The sequence below is a fragment of the Onychostoma macrolepis genome, chromosome 19, assembly GCF_012432095.1.
Source record: "Onychostoma macrolepis isolate SWU-2019 chromosome 19, ASM1243209v1, whole genome shotgun sequence".
Classification (NCBI taxonomy): domain Eukaryota; kingdom Metazoa; phylum Chordata; class Actinopteri; order Cypriniformes; family Cyprinidae; genus Onychostoma; species Onychostoma macrolepis.
In genome coordinates this window covers 25182813-25199461 of record NC_081173.1, presented here as the reverse complement: position 1 = coordinate 25199461, position 16649 = coordinate 25182813, and the positions used below count along the sequence as shown (strand labels likewise).

Genomic DNA, 16649 nt, shown 5'->3' with positions numbered 1-16649 from the left:
GTTTGCCATTAGCATGATTAGCCTGCTTGGATATCAGCTCACTTTCAGCTGTACAGGCGCAGATAAACCACAGTTTCTGGCTGTCCAGCTGTTTATCGGTTTGACAAGTTCAGCCTTGCCCCACAGCAGCAGACTTTACATAAAGGGGTTTATTGTAGCCTGGGACAAAATATCTTAGCTTGACAAATGCTGTGTATACAAAGACATAAACCTGGCTTAGCTGTTAGAACGAAGCGTGCGTTGTAATGCCGGATTGCTGCTACACTGAATTGCATTGAGTATAAGATCTATTTTTCAGCGCAGTCGCACTGTCATAAAGCATATTGTATGAAACTAATAGGATTAGCAAGTGCTATTTAGCTCGCTAGCGGTTCACTGCAGCTGAGACCCAGTGATTTAAAGTGAAGGCTGAGATCATCTTACTTTGAAGGGTATAAAACAGAATTGTTATATAATTTATAAAGGATTGAAGGATTTTATGTAATTGGATTTAGAGAAAGTCAGAATTACACATAAATGATTTTCTCAGTGCACACTACACATATGCTACAGAGTTTTAAAAAGTCTACATAAGAGAATATTTATGATAATGTTAAAAGTGAATTCATGAGTAATATTTGATGTAGTAAGAAAGAAATATAAAGCAATATAATTAAATATTAAAAGAGTATTTAATAGTCAAAAAGCTGAAAGTACATTTGTGAAACTGAAATTTTGTCTGAATTTTATGTAGTAATGTATATATATATGTGTATGAAATATCCACAGATATTTCAGAGCACACCATGATATTACTATAGTAGCCTACTATGTCCAAAACGGTTTGCTGCCACATTACCATGGTACTTCTTCCTTTTACTTAAATGGTCTAAAAAGATATTAATCAACACAACACATCCACATTTTCTCAGTTCAGATTTTTGCCTTGTTTGAATTTCAGTGCTTTTCGAACAAGCTTTTATCTGAGTCACAGTTCATCTCATTATTGAGTCACTGCATTTCCTGTGGTATAAAGCGGATGTGCCTTTGAAATGAAACAGGTTAAAGTAAATACAGTGGGTCGCCCCACACGGATCTAAAGCGATGTTGTGAATGGAAGCAGTTCCTCTGTGTTTGTATTCCTCAACTCAAATCCCATCTGGACTGCTGTGTGTGTAGATTTAGTTATGGTTGAGGGACTGAAAAACAGGAAATTCCACAGTGTGATGTCTTGTGTGTTCCTTAAATCGGGCCTGTGAGTAGAATGCATCCAGCTGCTGCACAGCGTGCTTGGGGTTTAAAATAAAGAGCTTTGATTGGTTTTTAATTGTTTTTGAAGTGAAACGACTGAACCCACATGAGAGAAAAATGCTGTTTTATTAGCAGTTTTATTTTCCTCAAGCACTGGATTTCATAAATATAAAAATCCAGTTCTCAGTGGAATGAACTTTAATGAATGTAAAACAATCAGTTCTGATTGTAAGATAGGAAATTCGCTTAAGAGATATTTTTAATATCTCATTTGTTTCTGCCAGACAGTAATAAGATTTTTGCTAAACTGAGACTTTTGCTGAAGTTTCCTGCTTTCTTGAGAAAAAGACCTTAGTGTCTCCTTGAGGTTTTTAGAAAACATCTCAATGCCTTTGAATATGCTCAGATTTGGGCAGACCAAAGTCTGCAATCAAAAGTTAAAGATGATTATAATCTTATATGAGCAATTCATCTCTATTCCTCTCAGCGGCCAAGAAAGCTCAGTGGTTGGAGAAGGAGGAGAAGGCACGGCGTTTGCGCGAGAGCCAGTTGGAGGAGCGCAGAAGGAAGTTAGAGGAACAGCGACTGAAGGCGGAGAAACGAAGAGCTCTACTGGAGGAAAAACAGAGACAGAAACTAGAGAAGAACAAGGTATAGAGACACCATGTGCTATTAGTTGCAAACAAAATGTTCATAGAGACAGCATAACAAAATTTCACAGAAGGGTCCATATATCATAAATATTCGATGCATAAATAATTTGCAAGCTAAACTTATTAATAAGCTTATTAACTTTCAAATTATAAAACAATATTCATACAAAATTCACAATATCCATTCAAAAGTTTGTGGTTGGTAAGTTTTTTCTTTTTAAAAAATAATTATATTCAGCAAGGATGCATTAAATTGGTCAGAAGTTACATTAAAGATGTTTATCATGTCACAGAAGATTTCTATTACGAATAAATGCAGTTCTTTCTATTCATCGAAGAATCCTGAAAAAAAATGTTTCACAGAAAAATATTAATCAGCACAGCTGTTTTCAACATTGATAATAATAGGAAATGTTTCTTGATCGGCAAATCAGCAAATTAGAATGATTTCTGAAGGATCACGTGACACTGAAGACTGGAGTAAACTACCAAATTAATTCCTGTACCAGGAATATAAGCGATTCAGAATCTTGTTAGGATGAAAAAAATGAGTGGTCTGGTGATTGTCTTTTTCTCTGCAGGAGAGGTATGAATCTGCCATAAAGAGGTCAACCAAAAAAACGTGGGCTGAGATCCGTCAGCAGAGGTGGTCATGGGCTGGCGGCTTGAACCAGACCTCCCGCAGAGAGAGTAAGTGTCATTAATCAAACTTTACACCCTCACACAACTGTACAGTCTAGACTTATCATTACCTTTTAAAACTATACTCAGGAACATAAAGAGAACCTGATATAAGCTTGGAAGCTTTATATGTTGATACAACATTGTATTTGACTTCAGCAGTGTTTGTTCTGTGTCCATATAGATGAGTTAAAGCAGTCAGCTTGTCTTCAGTGCTGAGATTTTACTGCTGTAGATGGTTAATAGGCATCATCCTCTGGTTTTGATTTTGTTGACCTGCTTTTTGAGTTCATCTTGACATCAGACTTGAAGGAAGAAAACCATCTTACAATGGTTTCGCCACCACAAAACTTGCTAATCATTGGCATCAGCATCATTTATATGGTTTCTTTTTCTTTGGTTTTTGTATGTTTTTTATTCTTTAAAACCATTTTTTTGTCTGGTGTAGCTGTGCTGGATATATGTAGGTAGAGGACTGTGATAATATCTCTTGTTAAGGTGTGATTTATTTCTATATTACTTGACCAAAGAGCTTAAAAGAGATGATATATTAGGATTTTAAAGGGAAAGTCCTCCCAAAAAAAGAAAATCGTTCCAAACCTGTATGACTTGTTGTCTTCTGTGGAACACAAACAAAGATATTTTGAAGAATGTTGGTAACCGAACAGACTTTGTACACTGAGATATTTCTCTAAACAATTATTTTGTGTTACACAGAAGAAAGAAAGTCATACAGGTTTTAAATGATAACACAATTTTTTATTTTTGGGTGAACTATCTCTTCGCGTTGATGTGTCTACTGTATGTATGACATTGATTATAACATTAAGACAAAAAGAAAAGTCTATTCTTTTTCCTTACATGATGATGTGTCTACAGTGACCAGTGTGTTACAGGAAGTGATGTCTTGTTGGATCACTTTGTACAGTACTACCCTGTTGAAAAGACCAGATCAGACCAGTATGAAAAGTGTACATGCTGTTTGGAGTTGGTAATGATGGATGACCAACAGGGTTTTTATGGTTAAGCTGGTTAAGAAGCCATGCCATCATCCATAACACAACACATGCTGGTAAAACATAATGCTGGTTTTTTCAGTAGGATCGTGCTGATTTACCTAGATTGTCTAAATATTCAATGCCATTCAAATGTTTGGGGTCATAAAGAATATTTTGAGAAACTGATACTTTTATTCAGCAAGGATGCATTAAATTGATCAAAAGTGGACATGTATAATGTTAGAAAAATGCAAAATAGTTTTCACAAAAAATTAAGCAGAGCAACAATTTTCAAGATTGATAGTAATAAATTCTTTTTTAGCCGCATATCAGCATATTAGAATGATTTCTGAAGGATCATGCAGCACTAAAGCAGGAGTAACGATGCTGAAAATAAGAAGAAATAAATTCTATTTTAAAATGTAATCAAATAGAAACCTGTTATTTTAAATTGTAATAATATTTCACAATTTTACTGTATTTTTGATCAAATAAATGCAGCCTTTGTTAGCATAAAGGCCTTTTTTTTTTTTTACAAAACCCAAAAAATCTTATCAACCACCCCAAAACTTTTGAATGGTACTGTTTTGGTTAGCATTCACGTACTTTAAAAGTTAGTCATCATATAAAAATGGTGTCAATGGAATTTAATGTACATCTTAAATGTACGATCATCAAGTTGATGCAAGAGTGACCCGCCTCCTCCAGCTCTCCCTCTGAGTCTGCACGACCCTTCCTTCGGGAAAACCAGTATCGCGCTCCCTCCCTCCCACCGTCACTCAGGGGGTCGGTATGAACGCTCTGCTCTCTGTGTTGCGTTCTGCAGGCAGATGCTCGGCCTCCACGGTCAACCTGCCGCGGCAGACGGAGCCTGTGATTAACAACAGGCTGTCCAAGTCCTCGGCCACGCTCTGGAACTCGCCCTGCAGAAGTAAGAATGGAGCGGCTCCCGCGTTTCACCTCCAAAATCCCCTCCCTCCAAACCTTCGTCTGGTTTTTGGTTCTTCAGTTGTGTTTTCTCATGAACTACTTTTGATTTGCTCATTTCTGGTGGCCTGCTTGCCTGTGCCTGTGCCTGGTGATCGATGGTCATTCTCACACCTTTCCCTACCCCACAACCCCCTCGTTCTTGTGTTGCATCGTGGGTAATCTCTTCTTCCGTGCACTTTTGATCAGTGCTCACATTGTTGCATCATAGTCTGTGATGGTTATTTATCTGTGGTCCAGTAAGAGGTGGAAATATCTGTTTTTATTTCTTTTTTCTTATTTTTGTGTTCCCATCATCACTTTCAGTCTTTGGTGTGGTGTGGGTCGTGGTGCTGCTGGTGGTGGGTTTTTAACCAAAGTGTGTGATTTGAAAGGCTGATTGTTGATCAGCGATAAAACAATGTATTGATAACTAAGTTAGGAGGTGCAATATAGCATGTGCTGCTTTAATTTGATCTTAATCATTTGAATTGGTTGGTTAATAAATATGAATAAGTGATGTTGTGAAATGTATCTGGCTGTGTTCAGAATGGAATACTTGCATACTGCTTACTGTATACTGCTCATTGTGAACTGTATGCTAAGGATGGAAACTTAACAGAATTGATTAACTTCTGGAGGTTCTTTTAACATTTTTATTTTTTTGTGCAATATTATGTCCTAACTATACTACCATTCTAAATTTTAGGTTGTTGGTATGATTTTTTAAAAATGTTTTTGAAAATATCTTATGCTAACCAAAGCTGCATTTATTTGATCAAAAATACAGTAAAACAGTAATATAGTAAAATATTTTTCCATTTTAATTTATTTTAAAATGTAATTTATTCCTGAAGTTTCAGCAGCCATTAATATTGTGTTGCTTAATTATGCCAGAATATTTTAGTATTATAGCATACAGTAGCATGCTATATTTTTATCATTATGTGTATGTTTATTTCTACAACCGGTGTCTAGTCATCGGAAATAAAAGCAACTATTTTCCACATTTTTAATCCACTCTTGTCTGTCAAATTAAAGACGAGAGGTCAGAAATCATAATATTCATCATCCTAGAAATGAGTTTGAGCACACTGTATTGTGAGCTTATATACTTTACACAGCAAAAGTTAGTGTGCCATCCTGATGTTCTATATGGATAATTTACGCGCTATGCACAGTATATATGCTAGAAATAGCATTCTGAACATAGCCTCATTTTAAGTTTCCTGTCCGAGGAAATAATGGGTTTTCTAAAATGCTGACATCCACATGCAGCAGAACGTACCAATGATAAGTCAGCAAAGCTGTGGCTATGCAGATGTGTATAAATCAACATAATAACGGCATTGTGCACCGCATGGTAACTGTGGAGCTCATGGTCTGTACTTATTTCCCTGTCATTAGAGTTGACCACTCATCTCAGAGTGCACTTTATGCTGAGATATAACACATAATATTTGGGTTAAACATATTTTAGCTTAGACTGTTCGGGGTATATTTTCTGCATCAAGCTTCCTGTAAAAATACCATATTCTGTATTAGTTTTAAAACATATAGTATAAAGAGTTTATATCCTAGATCGTGATCAAACCTTCTGTTACAGTAGTTCGGGCAACAGCACAGTTTGCCGCAGTGGGGGAGAAAAAAAAGGCAGCTGTTGCCTAGCAACAACCAGTGACCAACCGTCACAAAGTGTTGTAAATTTTCTCGTGTTGCTAAAGTGTCAGATCGGAGCATCCCCTTGTTGCTACATAGAGAACAAGGGTCCGTTTTTATACACCGTATCATTTTAATGTTGTGTGATCGCAAATACGACATTCAGAGTGGGTTTCTGGTTGTTTGTGCCCGAGTGGGAAAGTATGGATGCGTGTGTGTGTTTGTAGAAAAGGAGCGTGGGAGAAAACGAGACCACAGATTCATTTCTTCGTCACGTCACTTGTTTTTCTCGTGTCTGTAGAGAAATGTCATTCAGTCATCTGTGTGACGGCACAGACTTCATTTTAATGTGCTGTCAGATTATTAACACAGCAGCATCCCATAATTCCCTCAATAAAATCAGTTTTAACCGTCTTTGAACCCATGAACCGTTTATTATGGTATAAGAGTGCTGTTCGTCTAGACATGCTGTTAAATCATTCATAGGAAAGAAAATAAATAAATAGTCTCTAAAATATCTAAATGTTTCTCCTAGAGAGCAATGAGATCAAATGAAGAGCAAAATGCTCAGATTTGTCTCCTTTCGAGGTTTATAATATCTCAAACTATGTTCAGCCTTGCTGCAAAAGATCTCAGTATGAACTCAAAGTTGTCTCATCATATTTCTTGCCATCTACACCACCATTTAGAAGTTTGGGGTTATTTTTTTTCATGCTTTGGAAAGATGTCTTATGCTCATCAAGACTGAATTTATCTGATCAAAAATACAGTAAAAACTGTAAAATATTATTGCAATTTAAAATAACTGTTTTCTATTTGAATATATTTTAAAAAGTAATTTATTCCTGTGATGCAAAGCTGAATTTTCAGCATCATTACTCCAGTCTTCAGTGTCACACGATCCTCCAGAAATCATTCTAATATGCTGATTTTCTGCTCAAGAAACATTTCATATTATTATTAATGTTGAAAGCATTTAAAAACTGATAATATTTTTACATTTTATATTTCAAGATTCTTTGAAGATGGTACCTGAATGTGTCCTTTCTGAATAAAAGTAATAATTTCTTACTGACCCCAAACTTTTGAATGGTAGTATATATAAATTATCGCTCTGTACTATACTAGTTACTGCATTCTTGGTTTAACCAGCATGAGTAATAGTACTGGTTAAATTCACTAATTAAATTGAAGTTACAATGGTCAGATGAGCAAATAAAGTGTGTGAATGTGTGTGTGTGTGTGTGTGTGTGTGTAAGTAAGTACAGCAATCACAAAATTCACAATAGTGTAGGTTATGTGGATTAGACGTCCACAAACATGTCCAGGTCGTGAAATCGCTCACTCAATGAAGGGCCTGAGGATTCTGCTTCCAGTAACAGCCGCTCTGATTGGTCAGACACCCTGTTACTGGATGTTACAGCCAGCGCTTCGGGCCTTTGTCGAGTGACCTGCGGTGTGTGTCCACATGTGTCGATGCTAACAGCGCCCTCTTGTGTCAGCCCGCAGCTTGCGTCTGAGCCCGTGGGAGAGCCGCATCGTAGAGAGGTTGATGACACCCACCCTTTCCTTTCTGGCTCGCAGCCGGAGCGTCGCCACCCTCCAGAACAGCAGCGACCCCCGTGAGTTACCCATCACATACAGTTAACATGTCAGGAGCCTGAGGTAACGGTTATACTCACCACAGAATACATGCACACCCATGTAATGAGTTAAACACACATCATAAATGAAAACAAGCAGCTAATCTTGTCTGCGGAAATCAAACAAGTGAAAAAAACTTTGTCTATTCTATGTGCATTTCATTAGCCTCAGTTTAAAATGAAGCAATTTTAATTCCCAAATGGAGTCTATTTATCTATTTGATCTTAGTATGTACTGTTTTCATTTGATGAATTTTACCGTTTTGTTTTCTTTCTTTCTTTCTTTGGGATCTCAAATGAAAGTTCATCATTTTCAGCAAATTGCTAAATGTGCTGATTTTCTTTTTGTTGTTCAGAATAGAATTATTAGCTGTATGCATATTTGTTTTGTAGTACAATAAAAAATTGTATGTAAAATTAACCTTCAGTATACATTTTGAACAGTAAGATGCATTGCCTCATTACATAAGTACATGTATATATAATATCCAATTATCATTTTGGAAATGATTATGGTTATTTTGCATTATTTTATTCATTTTTGTGTAAAAATGCCTTGACTTTTGGCTGTTCATCTAAGTCAAGAAGGATAAAAAGTAGTTCATGTATTAGATTGGAATATATTATACCTTGTTCAAGGTGCTTTTCTTACCTAATATTTCAGAATCATGCTTATAGAAATGTTACTTAATGTTCACAGTATAAATACTACACACTGAAAATATTGTAGTATGCTAGAATATAACAGATCATCTGTATGTACACTGCTATTCAAAAGTTTGAGGTTCGAATACATTTTTTCAACAGAGATAATAATAATAAATGTTTCTTGAGCAGCAAGTCAGTATATTAGAATGATTTCTGGAGGATCATGTGACGCTGAAGACTGGAGTAATGATGCTGAAAATTCCATCACAGAATTATATTGCATTTTAAAATGTATTTAATAGTGCTGGGCTACAATTAATCGCAATTAATCAGATCCAAAATAAAAGTTTTTGTGTACATAATATACGTTTGTGTGCTGTGTATATTTAAAGACACACACATACAGTATATATTTAGAAAATACTTATATAAATAAATATATTTAATATATAAGCATAACATATTTTTTCTTAAATATATACATGCATGTGTATGTATTTATATATACATAATAAATATACACAGTACACACACATATATTATGTACACAAAAACTTTTTATTTTGGATGCGATTAATCGTTGCCCAGCACTAGTATTTAATTAGAAAACAGCTATTTAAAATTGTAATATTTCACAATATTACATGTGAAAATATGTTTTGAACAACAACAACAACAAGTGAGTGTCTCTAAACATGTCTCTGTCTGATCTCAGATCAGTGTTCCCGCTCTGCGTCTGTATCTCCTCTGACGCCCTGCTCCCATCATCATCCTCACCAGCACAGCGCTGAACGCTGGAGGGTCTCGGCCAGCACACCAGACATCACTCAACGCCAGCAGAGACGCAACTCTACACCAGTAAATACATGCACACAATAACCCACTCACAAATGCGGAATTATTGATATAATAATGCTATAAAAATGTTTGCGGTTTGATTTTTTTATTGTTTTTGAAAGAAGTCTCTTATGCTCACCAAGGCTGCATTTATTTGATAAAAAATATAGTAGAAAGAGTAATATTGAAAAAATAATTTAAAATTTTTTTTGTTTATAAGAAATTAAAGTCTTTGTCACTTTTGATCCATTTAATGTGTCCTTACTGAATGAAAGCATTCATTTAACTTTTAAGTTACGTAAATAACAAAAAATTCAGTTTGTCCTGATTTGACTTTGAAATGATCCATCATTGTGTCTACTTAGTTTGAGAAGAAGAAGAAAGAAAAGAAAGACAAGGAACGAGAGAACGAAAAGGAGAAGAGCGCTTTGTCTAAAGGAAAAGTGGAGAAGAAAAGACAGTCCCAATCTATAACCAGAACGAAAACAGAAGCCAGGTGACTCTCTCTCTCTTTCACACACACACACACATGCTCTTTAAGCTGCAGCAGGTTAAATTACTGTGCGCTCTTGAGCCAAAGAGAGGCTCTGATCCAGCTCAGCAGGGTTTCTAGCAGGCTGTTGGGTCTTTTCAAGCCTTTGTGTTCAGTTGCTTTGTGGAAAAGTGATAAATTAGCCATTATAGAATTAAGGTTGTACTCTTATTATGGTCGGTCCATGTCCTGCCTGATTGCTTATTTACACTGTTTCTTAAACAGCCACCAATTTTACAGCATAATTTGTGTTTCCTCACTGTGACAAAATCCACATTGTTGCTAAGGCAAGCGTCACTACTATTATTCAGCTTAGGGTTAGTAAGTATAGTAAGTATTGTTTTCTGAAAAATTTAATGAAGTGAGTTTATGCTTTAAACAAGAAAAAAATATATATCAGTGGGCTAAGAAAAATACATTTTAATTCAAAGAGAATAAAAAATATATTTTTCTTATCCTGCCGACAGATATTTTTTCTTGGTTTAAGCTTAAACTCAATTAATTTTGATCAGTTTTTGAAGAAAGCAAGACTAAATATCTTAAGTTATTTTTATTGCCAAAGTAAATCTTGATTTAATTTTTTTAGTGGAAAATCGGTTAAGGAAATAAATAAAGAATTAAATAAAAACTAAATCTAAAACTGAATAAAAGAAAACTTGGAAACCTACTAAAATGAGTTGAATTTAAAGCACTAAAATTACTAAATGGAAAGAAATAAAAACTAAAACTAAACTAAAGCTAAAATTAATTAAATCTAAATACTAATATGACAGATAGATAGATAGACAGACAAAAGCACATACAAAAAATAGCAAAAAAAAGGAAATTAAATTACATTGAAAGCTTGTTACAAAGTAATGTAACAGAAATCCAGACAGAAATACTAAAGAAGAAAATCCTTTTTTTTTTTTTTTTTCAGATTTGTTGAAATCAGTGTATACTGGGATGTTTTCTTAAATCTCTTCTCTTTTTAGCCCAAATATCAGAGCTAAAAACAGAGCTTCATCACCTGCGACGCCCAGGAGTCGCCCCCTCTCCCCCAATCCAGTCGTGTCCCCCAAACCACCCTCATCTGCAGGCCGGGCTCCTCCTGGCACCAAGACCCGGCCTAAACGGGCTCAGACTCCCGCCCGCGTGCAGGCCCCCGCCGTTGCTGCTGTCGCCATGGAAACCAAGGAGCCTGACCCTCCCAAGGACACAAAGAGTGAGTGTGATCGTCATGACGACTGGTTTGCTCTCAGATAAATCAGCGTGACGGCTCAATGGTTTTCAAGGAGCTTTTTTCAGCTTTAATATGTATGAACGAAACGTAAGCATTTACTCTTCTTGATGGACTTTTCTCCTGTTTTTGTCTGTTTAGCTGCTCCCAGTGTTCCTGACATCACCATCTCGTCTGCTCCGGCCACGCCCCTCACTCCCTCTGCACCAATCACATTAGCTCCTCAGACACCAGAGGCGGCCAACGCGGCAGCCACACCTTCCCAGTCGCTCTCTCCTGAGCCCGGCCCTCCGATCGCCAAGCCCACGGCTGGGACCAATGATCCCGAGGAGGCGGCCCGTGTGCTGGCGGAGAAGAGACGTCAGGCCCGTGAGCAGAGAGAGAGGGAGGAGCAGGAGAGACGAGAACAGGAGCAGAAGAGCAGGTCAGCTAGTTATAGATTGCTTTGGTCTTACACAGTCAACGTAATGACCAGCCCACTTCTGCAAAGAAAGAAAGATACTGCTGGATTGACATTTAAAATGATGACTGCAGGGTTATTATTGTTTGCTAAAACTAAAACTATTAAAAAAACATTTTTGTTGATTGAAATAAGTTGAAACTACATAAAATATTAATAGTAGATGAAAAACTTGTTGCCTTTGCAACTAACTGAAAAAAGTTTATTGTAGCACTAAAATTACCATACTAACTGGAAATAAATAAAAACTAAAACTGAATTAAAACTAAAATTGTGATCGTAATAACAACAAAAATGACAAAAGCACATAGTAAAATTATAAATAAAAATATTTTAAAATACAAAATATTAAGCTAAATTATAATATGAAACTAAACTATAATAGTGTATTAAAATACTGAAATAACACTGGTTGATAGAATTTCTGTAGTTTGTAGACAGTGAATTTCTATGACTTTTCCAGTCGTTTATGATTATTGGATAAAGGTTTTTAAAATAATTTTATAGATGCTCTACAAATTCTTGCAGATGAAATATTTTAGAGCTGATCATAACTACATAAATGATTATTAAATATAATAAATAAAAAATGGTATTAAATATACATTTATATTTTGATTTAATAATTCATTAGACTGCGATTTACATGATTTTGTAAAAGATCATTTCCACAACTTTTCCGTTCGCCCAGACAGCTCATAAATAATCCATAGGTGTTCTTCTCTGAGCAGTGTTATGTTAGCATCATTCATTTAGTATATTACAATTTAGTGTTTATAATTTAAGTTTTAATATTATAATTTTTTATGAATATTTAGAATTTATTAGTTGTATTAGTTAGATATCTTCTATTTTTATTTCAATTTTAGTTCGAGTTTTAGTAATTTTGTTGTGTGTTTTTGTCATTTTTTATCATTTTTTAAAAATATATATCTTTATAGTTTATTATCATTTATATTATGAGAAATGTTGCTTGAGCAAATGGCAGAAATAAAGGGTAAGAAATGTTTTTTCATGGTTTAGCTTTAGTTAACGGTAATAACCCTGCTTCTGAGATGTTGACTGAGAGTGACTATTCGTATCTCTCGCGGCGCTAACACTGCCTCATCTTCACTCAGAGCACTGCGTGAGGAGCACGCCAGACGTGAAGAGGAGGAGAGGAGGCGCAGGGAGGAGGAGGCGCGCTTCATGGCAGAGCAGCAGCGTCTGCAGGAGGAGAAGGAGGCGCAGGAGAGAGCACGAGCCGAGCAGGAGGAAAACCTGCGTCTGCAGAGACAGGTGAGCAGTGCTTCATGGGTAAGAAAGACCATTTATGCCAAATTTAGAAAAGCTTCTGTTAGTTACTAATTGGCTCAAATTGGCTTAAATAATATTCATTTTAATGATATATCTGTCGCATGTATGATTTTCTATCAAAATATATTAAAATCCATCTTCAGTCCTCAGTAAAATCATTTCAGTACAAAAGACCTTCAAGGCCTCAAGGTGACCAAGGCACAGGCAGACAAAAGGACATTAGCTTGAGTCTCCTGCGGTTCAGATCTGTGACGTCACGTGAGCCTGCAGGCGACTCTCATCTGCTGTCCTTCACACAGAGCCCATCTGACACCAAGCCTGTGTTCTGGTCTGATTTGATCACGCAGGATAGGCCTAATGGGTCTGTCTGTGGCTCTCTGGACGTACAAAGCACGTCTGTGGTGTCTGAGCAGCATCAAAAAGGTTTTTCTCAAGATCTAAACTGTGACCGAGAACACAGATGAACTTGATGCCACATCTGCACTTATAGGCTATGAGATTAAACAAACTATTTTAATGCATTTATGCCTATGATTCAGTATGCAATCCATTTTTTGATATGCAGCTGAAAGATACTGCATCTAGGTAAGGAATATTAAAATGAATCAAACAGAGGGAATTTTTGGCTGCTGCTTCCCTCTTGTGGTGAAGCAGAGAAATTAAAACACAACCAACTATTGATGTGATCGTTGCTATTTTAGTATTATTTATATACTATTCAAGTATTTATTAATATTTTGAAATAGCTTTTATTTTTATATTTTTAATTTTAGTTGTAGTTGTAAATTTTAGTCATTTTGCTAGTCATTTGTTTTAAATATTTCTGTATAGCTTTCTTTTTTTAGTAATTAATTACTTCAACAAACATTTCTAAAGGTTAAGCTTATCTATTATTCGTTTATTTTCAGTTTTCATTTAAATTTTGCTTTAATTTTAAGTAAATTTAATAATTTATGTGATTTTAGTTTTTTTATATATATATGTATATATTTCTATATAACTGTAATTTTTCCAGTTTTAGTTTTTTAGCAACTTTTTAGCACTTCAACTTATTCTGTTAGCTACAAATGCAATATTTCAAAGTTTTTTTTAAGTTGGAATATTTTAAGAATATTTTATTTCAGCTTTTATTATATTCAGCATTTATTGAAAACAATTTGAACAGTTTTAATATTAGTTTTAGTTTTTGTTAATGATAAAAACACTAATGTTGCCTCTGTACCAGCCCTTGGTGTCAAGCCATAGGGCTTATGAGTAATTTAGAGATGTTTAATGGATGTATGGGTAATGAAGTTTCATATGTGTCTTTTCCAGCGAGAGGAGGCCGAAACCAAAGCCCGAGAGGAAGCAGAGAGACAGAGGATAGAGAGAGAGAAACACTTCCAGAAGGAGGAACAGGAGCGTCTGGAGAGAAAGAAGGTAAAACGAGAGACTCTCCAAATGCTTCTAATGAGAAAAAATGAATCTCGTTGCTTTCTGGGAGAAACATATGAGATACTCAAGTGATTTTCCTTTCCTGTGGGTTTGACTAACATCTGTGTTCACCTTTCTAGCGTCTGGAAGAAATCATGAAAAGGACTCGTAAGAGTGATGCAGGGGGACAGGTGGGACACATCTGTGTTTTTATTTAGTCTGAATTCGTTTCGCTCTCACAGCAAAAGGAAAATGAACTTGCTTTATTTGTTTCTTTGCAGAAAGACGTTAAGGCTCCAGCTCAAGTGAACGGCAGAGTCTCTGACAGTGGTAAAAACTGATTTGTAGTGTTGTGTATGCAGTGTTACTCTTAAAAATAACTCTTTACTCTGTTAAAAAATATTGTAAATGAGAAATATAATGCTGATATTCTCTTGTCTTGCAGTAATCCAGAAAAATCCATCAGAAACGCTGCATAGTGGTGCGACAAATTTTAACCAATCACAAGGAGACATGAAAATGAGGTAAAGTTGCGCAATAAAGCATACTAAGAGATGTTTTGCATATTTTGTTGTTGATGAGAATTATACATGTTTCTTGCTCAGCTCTGTGTCCTGGGACGCGGCACCCCTCGTTAACGGCATTCAGCCCACTAAGCATCAGAATGGACTGTCCTCCAATGGAGAGGCAGCAGACTTTGAGGAGATCATCAAGCTGTCCAATCACAGTGGCAGTGGAAACGGTGGGCAGGGTCAACCTGCTGACCCAATCATGGCCTTTGAGGGAGGGGAACCGTTCATGATGAAGGCGGGGCCTATGAAACCTCAACATGTGGCAGGTAAAATTGGATATTATTAGATTAGATAAGATATTTTGTTAATACCAAGACTATATTACTAATGACTATATTACTGTAATAATAATAATCTGTCATATTCTTCAAATGGGGATTTGCACAAAATACTCTGGATGTTCTTTGATGTGATTTTTCTAAATAAAAGTACAGCTGTATATAAATGTGTAGCTTTTATTTCTAATATATATAAATAGCAATATTTATTAATTTGACAAAATTAGATTATTTATTATACTAATTATTATTCATTGGATTTATTCAAATGTGCATTAAAAAGGTCTTACATTTAATTGCAGATAATGTTTTTTTAAATGTAAGGTCATAGCAAGTGTCTATATATAAATTTGTTTTTTTATATGATTATATTTTAGTAAATAAAATATAGTGAATAAATATATAACAAATATAAGGTCAAAAAAGTGTCTGTATATAAATGAATGGATTTGTTACCTTTATATCATTTTATAAAAATATAGTGAAAACATAGCATATAGCTTATTAATTGCTTTACTTTTTAACAAAATTTAGTTTTATTTATTTATTTGTTTGTTTTTTTGATAATAATAAAACATAGATTTTATTCCCTTAAACATGCAGATACCTTGATACTGGTATTATGAAAAATCAAAAAATTTTATGAAAGTATTATCCATAAAAAGAAAAAAGAAAGAAATTTACTGCTGTTGCAGTTTTATCAATAATATATGATTATAAGGAATAATTCACCTAAAAATGACAATTGTCATCATTCTCAGTTGATCCAACCCAATCTGACTTTCTTCAACTGAACCTAAAAAATGGTTAGTAGAATCTCCAAGTTTCTCTTTTCTGCATGAAAATGAACAATTAATTTCTTTGCCTTTTAAAGCCATATGCTAGCTTTGTGCAAAGAACATTTTGTTATTTTGTCATTTTTGGAAGCTTGTTCTGGGTGAGCAAAACCTTTAACAGCTCAATCAAATTCTTTCTACATGTTTGTTTCTGTCTTGTTTCCCCTGCAGAGGTCCTGTGAGAGAGCAGAGCCTTCTGTAAGAGAAGAGAAGCCTTACGCTACCACTGCTTCCACCCTGACGTGTGCCAAACCGACAAACAGACTGCTTTAACTTTAGACACAGCAAGACAGAAACTGCCGATTTCTGTGGAAGCACTTTGAGGAAGCAAAAGAAGTGGAGGAGAACCTTAAAAAGACATTTATATACATATAAGACGTTTGCAAAAAGTCCCTGTCTATTTCACTGTGTGTCATGGTGCAAAATTGTTGAATTTCTTTAAAAAGCCACCTGCCAATTATGTGGTGCACCTTAAAAGAGTCACTATATGATGAATTTTAGAAAAATACAACTTGGAAATACACAATGTTTGGCTATCATTATGATATTAATTATTATTGTTATTGTTGTTGTTATGATGTATTGTTACTGTTCTTTTAAGTAGAAAAACGTGTGTCTTGAATTATTGCGTTATTTAACGTGTGGAGCATCAGAAGGGCGATATTCTGTATGTTAATGTATATTTGCCTGATTATGACAGACCTGTGGAATAAATCTTTATGAAAGGG

General features: G+C 35.2%; 1 protein-coding gene across 5 annotated transcripts in view; it reads left to right on the top strand.

Moving 5' to 3' along the window:
* Nucleotides 1-16649, top strand: part of LOC131525895 (MAP7 domain-containing protein 1-like) — a 38333-nt gene extending 21684 nt beyond the window's left edge. For 2 of the 5 annotated variants that reach the window (XM_058753889.1, XM_058753890.1), the window contains 16 exons: nucleotides 1718-1881; nucleotides 2465-2573; nucleotides 4389-4493; nucleotides 7690-7809; nucleotides 9194-9336; nucleotides 9681-9811; nucleotides 10822-11051; nucleotides 11208-11490; nucleotides 12645-12804; nucleotides 14137-14241; nucleotides 14376-14426; nucleotides 14517-14565; nucleotides 14681-14759; nucleotides 14841-15073; nucleotides 15847-15891; nucleotides 16093-16649. In XM_058753889.1, the coding sequence (XP_058609872.1) occupies nucleotides 1718-1881; nucleotides 2465-2573; nucleotides 4389-4493; nucleotides 7690-7809; nucleotides 9194-9336; nucleotides 9681-9811; nucleotides 10822-11051; nucleotides 11208-11490; nucleotides 12645-12804; nucleotides 14137-14241; nucleotides 14376-14426; nucleotides 14517-14565; nucleotides 14681-14759; nucleotides 14841-15073; nucleotides 15847-15891; nucleotides 16093-16103 (2018 nt within the window). In that variant the 3' untranslated portion in view covers nucleotides 16104-16649. The remainder of the gene's footprint in view (nucleotides 1-1717; nucleotides 1882-2464; nucleotides 2574-4388; nucleotides 4494-7689; nucleotides 7810-9193; nucleotides 9337-9680; nucleotides 9812-10821; nucleotides 11052-11207; nucleotides 11491-12644; nucleotides 12805-14136; nucleotides 14242-14375; nucleotides 14427-14516; nucleotides 14566-14680; nucleotides 14760-14840; nucleotides 15074-15846; nucleotides 15892-16092) is intronic. The other 3 variants (XM_058753892.1, XM_058753893.1, XM_058753891.1) reach the window with 2 other exon arrangements.